Source organism: Cherax quadricarinatus, chromosome 71, assembly GCF_038502225.1.
Source record: "Cherax quadricarinatus isolate ZL_2023a chromosome 71, ASM3850222v1, whole genome shotgun sequence".
NCBI lineage: Eukaryota > Metazoa > Arthropoda > Malacostraca > Decapoda > Parastacidae > Cherax > Cherax quadricarinatus.
The window spans coordinates 16,480,748-16,494,617 of NC_091362.1; the positions used below are offsets into that span (position 1 = coordinate 16,480,748).

The 13,870-nt window shown below is 32.7% G+C and overlaps 1 protein-coding gene across 1 annotated transcript in view; it reads right to left on the reverse strand.

The window, feature by feature from the left end:
* Positions 1 to 10,435: 10,435 nt before the first annotated feature.
* Tcs6 (Threonyl-carbamoyl synthesis 6) overlaps positions 10,436 to 13,870 on the reverse strand; it is a 13,112-nt gene continuing 9,677 nt past the window's right edge. Inside the window, exon 3 of the mRNA XM_070100074.1 lies at positions 10,436 to 11,397. Coding sequence (XP_069956175.1) covers positions 11,265 to 11,397 — 133 coding nt within the window. The 3' untranslated portion in view covers positions 10,436 to 11,264. The remainder of the gene's footprint in view (positions 11,398 to 13,870) is intronic.

Genomic DNA, 13,870 nt, shown 5'->3' on the forward strand with positions numbered 1-13,870 from the left:
CTTCGCTCTGCTGCTCTCTCTTTACCTTCCCTTCTCGCTGATGGACCCACCTTTCATCCAGACTCTCTCATTGACTTTTTGACAACAACTGACTTACTTCACAAATTCTGATACCTTCAGCCCTTTCTACTTCAATCTCTTGCTACCCCCTACCCCCGTACTATCCCCTGCCCCGCTGTTTTCTGTAACCTACTGATCATCCCTCCTCCCTTCTGCTATCCAATACCCTCGCTTCCTTCCCTACCCTGCAGCGCTGTATAGCCCTTGTGGCTTAGCGCTTCTTTTTGATTATAATAATAATAATAATACTTTTTAAGACTGCATGTTCCAACTTAAAGCAGTACTGCACATCTTTTGCAACAACATGTTTATAACCTTTCAATTTTTGCTTATACAGGTGAATCTAGTTGTAAATTATGAGAAATTTATATGAAGCACTTCCCTGTGTGTGCGTCTTGCACCCTCCAAAGTTACATCACTTTTGTATTTATTGCAGGGCCACAGTTTTAAAACAGTTTATTAATGTAGAAATAACTTCCTTCCTTAACACTTTCCTTCCTTCTCCATATAGCATTACCTATTAATACTCAGTTCTCTTGTACTCACTGTAACTCATCTAATGACCATTTAATCTGTTATAGCCTTATTAATCTTAGGTTAATTTTAAGTTTGCCCGAAATGCTTTGCATACAAGGGGCTTTTGGCATGTACACTCAACTGTTATATTCCTATGTACAATCATGTATCATGTCAAAATAAATTTATTATTATTATTGTTATCAATGGGCTAGTAACCCCTTTTCCTGTAAAGATTACTAAAAAGAATAAGAAGAAGAAAATTGTCAAAGTGGAAAGTCTGAATGTGCGTGGATGTTGTGCAGATGATAAGAAAGAGATGATTGTGGATGTTATGAATGAGAAGAAGCTGGATGTCCTGGCTTTAAGTGAAACAAAGCTGAAGGGGGTAGGAGAGTTTCAGTGGAGAGGAATAAATGGGATTAGGTCAGGGGTTTCAAATAGAGTTAGAGCTAAAGAAGGAGTAGCAATAATATTGAAGGATAAGCTATGGCAGGATAAGAGGGACTATAAATGTATTAATTGAAGGATTATGTGGAGTAAAATAAAGATTGGATGTGAAAAGTGGGTTATAATGAGCGTGTATGCACCTGGAGAAGAGAGAAGTGTAGAGGAGAGAGAGAGATTTTGGGAAATGTTGAGTGAATGTGTGGGGAGTTTTGAATCAAGTGTGAGAGTAATGGTGGTTGGAGATTTCAATGCTAAAGTGGGTAAAAATGTTATGGAGGGAGTAGTAGGTAAATTTGGGGTGCCAGGGGTAAATGTAAATGGGGAGCCTTTAATTGAGCTATGTGTAGAAAGAGATTTGGTAATAAGTAATACATATTTTATGAAAAAGAGTTTAAATAAATATACAAGGTATGATGTAGCACGTAATGAAAGTAGTTTATTAGATTATGTATTGGTGGATAAAAGGTTGATGGGTAGGCTCCAGGATGTACATGTTTATAGAGGGGCAACTGATATATCGGATCATTATTTAGTTGTAGCTACAGTTAGAGTAAGAGGTAGATGGGAAAAGAGGAAGGTGGCAACAACAAGTAAGAGGGAGGTGAAAGTGTATAAACTAAGGGAGGAGGAAGTTCGGGTGAGATATAAGCGACTATTGGCAGAAAGGTGGGCTAGTGCAAAGATGAGTAGTGGGGGGGTTGAAGAGGGTTGGAATAGTTTTAAAAATGCAGTATTAGAATGTGGGGCAGAAGTGTGTGGTAATAGGAGGGTGGGGGCAGGAGGAAAGAGGAGTGATTGGTGGAATGATGAAGTAAAGGGTGTGATAAAAGAGAAAAAGGTAGCTTATGAGAGGTTTTTACAAAGCAGAAGTGTTACAAGAAGAGCAGAGTATATGGAGAGTAAAAGAAAGGTAGAGAGAGTGCAAAAGGAGAGCAGATGATAGAGTGGGAGAGGCACTGTCAAGAAATTTTAATGAAAATAAGAAAAAATTTTGGAGTGAGTTAAACAGGTTAAGAAAGCCTAGGGAAAGTATGGATTTGTCAGTTAAAAACAGAGTAGGGGAGTTAGTAGATGGGGAGATGGAGGTATTAGGTAGATGGCGAGAATATTTTGAGGAACTTTTAAATGTTAAGGAAGAAACAGAGGCAGTAATTTCATGCACTGGTAAGGGAGGTATACCATCTTTTAGGAGTGAAGAAGAGCAGAATGTAAGTGTGGGGGAGGTACGTGAGGCATTACGTAAAATGAAAGGGGGTAAAGCAGCTGGAACTGATGGGATCATGACAGAAATGTTAAAAGCAGGGGGGGATATAGTGTTGGAGTGGTTGGTACTTTTGTTTAATAAATGTATGAAAGAGGGGAAGGTACCTAGGGATTGGCGGAGAGCATGTATAGTCCCTTTATATAAAGGGAAAGGGGACAAAAGAGACTGTAAAAATTATAGAGGAATAAGTTTACTGAGTATACCAGGAAAAGTGTACGGTAGGGTTATAATTGAAAGAATTAGAGGTAAGACAGAATGTAGGATTGCGGATGAGCAAGGAGGTTTCAGAGTGGGTAGGGGATGTGTAGATCAAGTGTTTACATTGAAGCATATATATTATTTTTTTATTATCACACTGGCCGATTCCCACCAAGGCAGGGTGGCCCGAAAAAGAAAAACTTTCAACATCATTCACTCCATCACTGTCTTGCCAAAAGGGTGCTTTACACTACAGTTTTTAAACTGCAACATTAACACCCCTCCTTCAGAGTGCAGGCACTGTACTTCCCATCTCCAGGACTCAAGTCCGGCCTGCCGGTTTCCCTGAATCCCTTCATAAATGTTACTTTGCTCACACTCCAACAGCACGTCAAGTATTAAAAACCATTTGTCTCCATTCACTCCTATCAAATACGCTCACGCATGCCTGCTAGAAGTCCAAGCCCCTCGCACACAAAACCTCCTTTACCCCCTCCCTCCAACCTTTCCTAGGCCGACCCCTACCCCGCCTTCCTTCCACTACAGACTGATACACTCTTGAAGTCATTCTGTTTCGCTCCATTCTCTCTACATGTCCGAACCACCTCAACAACCCTTCCTCAGCCCTCTGGACAACAGTTTTGGTAATCCCGCACCTCCTCCTAACTTCCAAACTACGAATTCTCTGCATTATATTCACACCACACATTGCCCTCAGACATGACATCTCCACTGCCTCCAGCCTTCTCCTCGCTGCAACATTCATCACCCACGCTTCACACCCATATAAGAGCGTTGGTAAAACTATACTCTCATACATTCCCCTCTTTGCCTCCAAGGACAAAGTTCTTTGTCTCCACAGACTCCTAAGTGCACCACTCACTCTTTTTCCCTCATCAATTCTATGATTCACCTCATCTTTCATAGACCCATCCGCTGACACGTCCACTCCCAAATATCTGAATACGTTCACCTTCTCCGTACTCTCTCCCTCCAATCTGATATCCAATCTTTCATCACCTAATCTTTTTGTTATCCTCATAACCTTATTCTTTCCTGTATTCACCTTTAATTTTCTTCTTTTGCACACCCTACCAAATTCATCCACCAATCTCTGCAACTTCTCTTCAGAATCTCCCAAGAGCACAGTGTCATCAGCAAAGAGCAGCTGTGACAACTCCCACTTTGTGTGTGATTCTTTATCTTTTAACTCCACGCCTCTTGCCAAGACCCTCGCATTTACTTCTCTTACAACCCCATCTATAAATATATTAAACAACCACGGTGACATCACACATCCTTGTCTAAGGCCTACTTTTACTGGGAAAAAATTTCCCTCTTTCCTACATACTCTAACTTGAGCCTCACTATCCTCGTAAAAACTCTTCACTGCTTTCAGTAACCTACCTCCTACACTTGCAACATCTGCCACATTGCCCCCCTATCCACCCTGTCATATGCCTTTTCCAAATCCATAAATGCCACAAAGACCTCTTTAGCCTTATCTAAATACTGTTCACTTATATGTTTCACTGTAAACACCTGGTCCACACACCCCCTACCTTTCCTAAAGCCTCCTCGTTCATCTGCTATCCTATTCTCCGTCTTACTCTTAATTCTTTCAATTATAACTCTACCATACACTTTACCAGGTATACTCAACAGACTTATCCCCCTATAGTTTTTGCACTCTCTTTTATCCCCTTTGCCTTTATACAAAGGAACTATGCATGCTCTCTGCCAATCCTTAGGTACCTTACCCTCTTCCATACATTTATTAAATAATTGCACCAACCACTCCAAAACTATATCCCCACCTGCTTTTAACATTTCTATCTTTATCCCATCAATCCCGGCTGCCTTACCCCCTTTCATTTTACCTACTGCCTCACGAACTTCCCCCACACTCACAACTGACTCTTCCTCACTCCTACAAGATGTTATTCCTCCTTGCCCTATACACGAAATCACAGCTTCCCTATCTTCATCAACATTTAACAATTCCTCAAAATATTCCCTCCATCTTCCTAATACCTCTAACTCTCCATTTAATAACTCTCCTCTCCTATTTTTAACTGACAAATCCATTTGTTCTCTAGGCTTTCTTAACTTGTTAATCTCACTCCAAAACTTTTTCTTATTTTCAACAAAATTTGTTGATAACATCTCACCCACTCTCATTTGCTCTCTTTTTACATTGCTTCACCACTCTCTTAACCTCTCTCTTTTTCTCCATATACTCTTCCCTCCTTGCATCACTTCTACTTTGTAAAAACTTCTCATATGCTAATTTTTTTCTCCCTTACTACTCTCTTTACATCATCATTTCACCAATCGCTCCTCTTCCCTCCTGCACCTCCTGAAGCATATATGTGAACAGTATTTAGATAAAGGTAGGGAAGTTTTTATTGCATTTATGGATTTAGAAAAGGCATATGATAGAGTGGATAGAGGAGCAAAGTGGCAGATGTTGCAAGTATATGGAATAGGTGGTAAGTTATTAAATGCTGTAAAGAGTTTTTATGAGGATAGTGAGGCTCAGGTTAGGGTGTGTAGAAGAGAGGGAGACTACTTCCCGGTAAAAGTAGGTCTTAGACAGGGATGTGTAATGTCACCATGGTTGTTTAATATATTTATAGATGGGGTTGTAAAGGAAGTAAATGCTAGGGTGTTCGGGAGAGGGGTGGGATTAAATTTTGGGGAATCAAATTCAAAATGGGAATTGACACAGTTACTTTTTGCTGATGATACTGTGCTTATGGGAGATTCTAAAGAAAAATTGCAAAGGTTAGTGGATGAGTTTGGGAATGTGTGTAAAGGTAGAAAGTTGAAAGTGAACATAGAAAAGAGTAAGGTGGAGGGTGTCAAATGATTTAGATAAAGAAAAATTGGATATCAAATTGGGAAGGAGGAGTATGGAAGAAGTGAATGTTTTCAGATACTTGAGAGTTGACGTGTCGGCGGATGGATTTATGAAGGATGAGGTTAATCATAGAATTGATGAGGGAAAAAAGGTGAGTGGTGCGTTGAGGTATATGTGGAGTCAAAAAACGTTATCTATGGAGGCAAAGAAGGGAATGTATGAAAGTATAGTAGTACCAACACTCTTATGTGGATGTGAAGCTTGGGTGGTAAATGCAGCAGCGAGGAGACGGTTGGAGGCAGTGGAGATGTCCTGTCTAAGGGCAATGTGTGGTGTAAATATTATGCAGAAAATTCGGAGTGTGGAAATTAGGAGAAGGTGTGGAGTTAATAAAAGCATTAGTCAGAGGGCAGAAGAGGGGTTGTTGAGGTGGTTTGGTCATTTAGAGAGAATGGATCAAAGTAGAATGACATGGAAAGCATATAAATCTATAGGGGAAGGAAGGAGGGGTAGGGGTCGTCCTCGAAAGGGTTGGAAAGAGGGGGTAAAGGAGGTTTTGTGGGCAAGGGGCTTGGACTTCCAGCAAGCATGCATGAGCGTGTTAGATAGGAGTGAATGGAGACGAATGATACTTGGGACCTGACGATCTGTTGGAGTGTGAGCAGGGTAATATTTTGTGAAGGGATTCAGGGAAACTGGTTATTTTCATATAGTCGGACTTGAGTCCTGGAAATGGGAAGTACAATGCCTGCACTTTAAAGGAGGGGTTTGGGATATTGGCAGTTTGGAGGGATATGTTGTGTATCTTTATACGTATATGCTTCTAAACTGTTGTATTCTGAGCACCTCTGCAAAAACAGTGATAATGTGTGAGTGTGGTGAAAGTGTTGAATGATGATGAAAATATTTTCTTTTTGGGGATTTTTTCTTTTTTGGGTCACCCTGCCTCGGTGGGAGACGGCCGACTTGTTGAGAAAAAAAAAAAAAAATTATCACCTCTCCTCTCTCTTAAATTGTTTGTCCTTTTTTGTCATCTGTATATATGTGAACATGAGTCCATAATCTGTGTAAGGTAAATTTAGTTATTACAGTAGTGTACTGTATAGCATTCTTGTAAAATTCTTCTACATAATTATATTATATTGATGCAAGGAATTATACCTGTAGACTGCTAACCACTACACCTGTAGACGACTGACTGCTACACCTATAGACTACTGACTGCTATACCTGTAGGCTACTAACTACTACACCTGTAGACTACTGACTGCTCCACCTGTAGGCTACTAACTACTACACCTGTAGACTACTGACTGCTCCACCTGTAGGCTACTAACCACTACGCCTGTAGACTACTGACTGCTACATAACACAAGACACAAAACCCTCTTTGACATCCCTCATGTCCAACTTGTCCTATGCAGAAACTCAGTGTGCACAAAAGTCCCTAAAATCTGGAATTCATTGCCTGAAACATCGGAAGGTCCCCTATCTGCCAATCAATTCAAGGCTATTGTTTAAAAGCACCTCATCTCCCTAAATTAATTTAAACAGCAATACACTATATCAAACAAAACCAGCTCAGCTAATTCTGTCCCTGTTTTTCCAGAGTTCTTTCCACTCCCATAGAGAATTGGTAACACATCTTGTCTCATTGTACAGTGGTACCCCGAGTTTCGTACATAATTCGTTCCAGAAGGCTGTTCGAGTGCCGTTACCAAACAAATTTGTTCCTATAAGGAATAATGTAAATTAGATTAGCCCATTTCAGACCCCCAAAAATACACTTACAAAAGCACTTACAATAATACACTTACGTAGTTACATATACAGTGGACCCCCGGTTAACGATATTTTTTCATTCCAGAAGTATGTTCAGGTGCCAGTACTGACTGAATTTGTTCCCATAAGGAATATTGTGAAGTAGATTAGTCCATTTCAGACCCCCAAACATACACGTACAAACGCACTTACATAAATACACTTACATAATTGGTCGCATTGGGAGGTGATCGTTATGCGGGGGTCCACTGTACAGTGTAATTGTTCGAGTTGGGAGGTATACGAAACTCAGGGTACAACTGTATTTCTATTGTAACTAAGTAACTTGCTGTAACTTCACCTGTTATACTTTTGAAATTGTATTGCTTGTTCATTAGCTACCTTTCTTATTGTACATATGATTGTAGTTAACTGTATAAGAAATCCTACTTAATAGCCTGTGTGTAAATCTTAAGTAGTTTTTAAGCATTAGGATTAGTTTGCCTGCAATACATTGCATACTAGTGGCTTTCTTTTATGTCTTCCAATGTTTTCTTACATGTAAACATACATTATTTCTACCGCATAAAAAAAATTGTACTGTATCTGCCTACCACCAAGGCAGGGGTGACTAAAAATAAAAAAATATGGTAACTTATAGTTTTAGCATTCTCATAGCACTAATAATAAGATATTTTGTTGAGCAGGAAATTATCTGTTCTAGTATTTTATCCAGTAAAATAAATTAGGTGTAAAAAAAATAAATATGCACATCTCAAATTTTATTACAAATAAATTACAAGTAAAGGAACGAATGTTTCATACAACTTGTACATAAAAAAATACATACCAGTAACACAAGACAGTAACTATTACATTTCTTAAAATTTTACTGTGGCGCTTAACAAATAAAATATGCCAATAAGAAAATGTGATAATTTATGGAGGATCTGGAAGCAAGTTTTTAATGCTCAATTATACATAATTTCCAAGAAATACAGTGTATAATAATGCATCAGTGCACATGCATAGATTATTTGATCAGAATTTAATTGCATGTAATTTTATGAACTTAATACATATACATGTACATAATTGGCATCACACATTGTTTTATTTTTATTGACAATATAATTAAGAAAATTATGACTGTTTATGTAAAACAGTAGAATTTGAAAAGGATGGAAGGAATGGAAAACACTGCATTTATGTACAGTAACAGTGGGTGGAAAATCTGAACTGAAGAATACTTATTTGAAAAGATATGAAGGATCTAAAAAATGAAAGTTAACAGGGTTATAAGAACAAGCAGTACATATTTGATTATTAGTTTGTATGATTATTATTGTTATTATTACAATCAAAGCCAAGCACTAAACCCACCAGGGTCAATATATATAATTAATAATAGCTGTAAAATTGCCAAAAATAATCGGTGGGCTATTTAGATAGTACGGGGCACAGTGGATGAATACCAACAAATCTTCAGACATGGGAATTATGTTCCTAGAGGCTCTACGAATCTAGGATACACAAATCATACAAAATTGTCTAAAAAGAAATTTCAGATTTAGGCTCATTTTGTTTTGGAGGATAGTCTTAAAATATCACTTGAATTTGGTGAATACTATAGACAATCTTAACCCTTTTCGCTGACTGTGCCGCAGTACTTCGCCTTTAGGTTCACTGGCCATGACGTAGTACGTACGTACTACATGATGAGCTTGGCTCACTCAGATAAGCTGTGAGGTATATTTGGGCCTAGATGTGAGAGAATGGGTTGATGCAGTATGCAGTGCATCATGAGAAAAAAAACGTGTGTGTGTGTTTAGTATGAAACAGAAAATTTGTGGTGTATTTTCGTATGGTTTTTATGGTTGAACTCTCAATTTCTTGGTCTCATTTGATAGAATGGAAGATTTATTACAGAAATGGAGATGATTTTGATTGGTTTTTAAGACTGAAAATAGCTTGAAATTGAGCTCAAAGTAACAGAAATATTTGATTTTTGCCAGTGTTCAAGAGTAAACAAATTACATCAAATGTCCAATGCACATCAACTGTTGGGTTTAATATGCATTCACGAATGTGCTGATATTATTTATATAATTATTACAAAACTGCATAACAGTAAATCTATTTATTGTTTGAATAAAAATTCAAAATGAAATTTATGTGTAAACCCTGGAAACTTAACTAATGAACAAAGGAAATGTTATTTTAGTGCCAGAAATGCCTGCATTGTTTATTCTGGACCCTATTTTGAAATTTGTGTGAAATTAGCCAAATTACCAATTTCTGATCACTACTGGGTAGCTGAAATACAGTGGTACCTCGAGTTACAAACTTAATTTGTTCCAGAAGCCTGTTCAGGTGCCAATACCGAATGAATCTGTTCCCATAAAGAATAATGTAAATTATATTAGTGTGTTTCAGACCCCCAAAAATACACTTACATAATTGTTCAAGTTGGGAGCTGTTCAAAACTTGAGGTACCACTGTAGTTGATTGGGCAATTTCTTGTGCTCAGTCAGTAAAATGGAAGACATACAGTACTTGCAAAACAGCTAAGAATTTGATTGACTGAAACAATGTAACTGGCCTAAAATAGGACTCAAAGTGGCAAAACTTCCGATGTGTAAATATCGTTGCAAAATCATAATTTCATAAAATTTCATACTTTTTGTTTTAGTACCTTCAGAAAAAGATTCTCTACCATGTCATGATAAAAAATATTTTTTTAATAACATATCGGCTGTCTCCCACCAAGGTAGGGTGGCCCGGAAAAGAATATCTTTCACCATCAATCACTCCACTGTCTTACCAGAGGCACAGCTACACTGCAGTTATGAAACTGCAACATGAACATCCCTCCTTCGGAGTGCAGGCACTGTACTACTCCCCATCTCCAGGATTCAGGTCCGGCCTGCCAGTTTCCCTGAATCCCTTCATAAATGTTACCCTGCTAACACTCCAACAGCATGTCAAGTCCTAAAAACCATTTGCCTCCATTCGCTCCTATCTAACATGCTCACACATGCTTGCTGGAATTTTAAGCCCCTCTCACACAAAAGCTCCTTTACCCCCTCCCTCCAACCTTTCCTAGGCCAACCCCTACCCCGCCTTCCCTCCACTACAGATTTATACACTCTCGAAATCATTCTATTTTGTTCCGTCCTCTCTATATGTCCAAACCACCTCAACAACCCCTCCTCAGCCCTCTGGATAATAGTTTTAGTAATCCCACACCTCCATCTAATTTCCAAACTATGAATTCTCTGCATTATTTTCACACCACACATTGCCCTCAGACAAGACATCTCCACTGCCTCCAGCCTTCTCCTTGTTGCAACATTCACCACCCATGGACAAAGTTCTTTGTCTCCAGAGACTCCTAAGTGCACCACTCACCTTTTTCCCCTCATCAAAAAAGAAAATTAGTAATTTTCTTTTTTTTCCTAATTAAGATCTCTGCTGTACAATGCCCTACAAACTTGTGAAATCTGTAGATCATATACTGGAGGTACAGCACATTCCATGATTTGTGGGTAGTCTTCCTCACTGACTGCCTTACTGTCAGTGATGTTTCGTATATCATTTGGCTGGAGAGCCAATGTGAAATTGATTGCAGGGTAGATACAAAATACAAAAATCACTAACAACATGATAATCATACTTGGGAAGGCCACAGCCCAGTATGGTGCTGGTATATATGTAAGGCCTAGGGCAGCCAAATAGGGGTGAGGTACAACTGCCCACACAAGATATATAATGATACCTGTCCACCCAAGCAGGTACAATACAAAGCCATAATAAGAGCGGCCTGGTGATGGTGCAGGAGTATGCTCTCCCATATTTGAAGTGCCTTAATTTTTAACCAAACCTGCTTTATATTTTGACGTCCCTGTCAATTTCTTTAAATGTAAAATTGACATTATAAGTTAAATATCTACTGTATGCACGAGATTTAAACTGATTCACACCTATCACAAAATATCTTTGATGGTTAGCATTCACAGCATGGTCAAATATTTCATGGTGTACCAAGGCTTAGCAATAAATATCCATTAAAGTATATAAACTCAACAGAAAAATTAAAATTTTTAAATTAAATTAAAAAATTAGTTCACTTAAAAGTCAATTAGCAAAATGTTACACACACATTTTTTTGGACTGCTGAGCTGGGGGACCAAACTGATCAACAGTCTTTGACACTAAATGCAAGAGATCCATGAAGGAACACACTGCCGTCCTCAGCTGCCGCACATCTGGAGAGCTTATTTCTCTGCAAGAAGAGGTTACTTAATATAACAAAACATCTTAATACATAAATACCTATTATACACAAAGAAAAAATTATTTGCAAAAAGTAAAAGCTGCAGCATTAAATGACCCCACATGAGTGTACGGTTTAATAATAAAAGCACCAATGGTACTAAACATGTTGGGATGTAGCTCAGCACAAAAAAAAACAACTATTTATATTGAAACATACAACAAAGGAATCCTGTAAGATAATTATAGTGCACATGCATGGGTCTGTTGGTACAGCAAGGTAATCTGTTTAAATTTACAACTTAAACCTCATAAGATCTGATAAACTCCCAAAGAAAGACTTTCCCCTACCACTTACACAAATATTGCTTTGCAGTATTACAAGTCTTATCTTCCATGGCTTTCAGTAGTGCTGATTGACTCTTGTATGTTTAATGCTTAGTTTTGATTGTTATATATATATATATATATATATATATATATATATATATATATATATATATATATATATATATATATATATATATATATATATATATATATATATATATATATATTTATATATATATATATATATATATATATATATATATATATATATATTTATATATATATATATATATATATATATATATATATATATATATATATATATATATATATATATATATATATATATATATATATATATATATATATATATATATATATATATATATATATATATATATATATATATATATTTATATATATATATATATATATATATATATATATATATATATATATATATATATATATATATATATATATATATATATATATATATATATATATATATATATATATATATATATATATATATATATATATATATATATATATATATATATATATATATATATATATTTATATATATATATATATATATATATATATATATATATATATATATATATATATATATATATATATATATATATATATATATATATATATATATATATATATATATATATATATATATATATATATATATATATATATATATATATATATATATATATATATATATATATATATATATATATATATATTTATATATATATATATATATATATATATATATATATATATATATATATATATTTATATATATATATATATATATATATATATATATATATATATATATATATATATATATATATATATATATATATATATATATATATATATATATATATATATATATATATATATATATATATATATATATATATATATATATATATATATATATATATATATATATATTTATATATATATATATATATATATATATATATATATATATATATATATATATATATATATATATATATATATATATATATATATATATATATATATATATATATATATATATTATATATATATATATATATATATATATATATATATATATATATATATATATATATATATATATATATATATATATATATATATATATATATATATATATATATATATATATATATATATATATATATATATATATATATATATATATATATATATATATATATATATATATATATATATATATATATATATATATATATATATATATATATATATATATATATATATATATATATATATATATATATATATATATATATATATATATATATATATATATATATATATATATATATATATATATATATATATATATATATATATATATATATATATATATATATATATATATATATATATATATATATATATATATATATATATATATATATATATATATATATATATATATATATATATATATATATATATATTATATATATATATATATATATATATATATATATATATATATATATATATATATATATATTTATATATATATATATATATATATATATATATATATATATATATATATATATATATATATATATATATATATATATATATATATATATATATATATATATATATATATATATATATATATATATATATATTATATATATATATATATATATATATATATATATATATATATATATATATATATATATATATATATATATATATATATATATATATATATATATATATATATATATATATATATATATATATATATATATATATATATATATATATATATATATATATATATATATATATATATATATATATATATATATATATATATATATATATATATATATATATATATATATTATATATATATATTTATATATATATATATATATATATATATATATATATATATATATATATATATATATATATATATATATATATATATATATATATATATATATATATATATATATATATATATATATATATATATATATATATATATATATATATATATATATATATATTTATATATATATATATATATATATATATATATATAT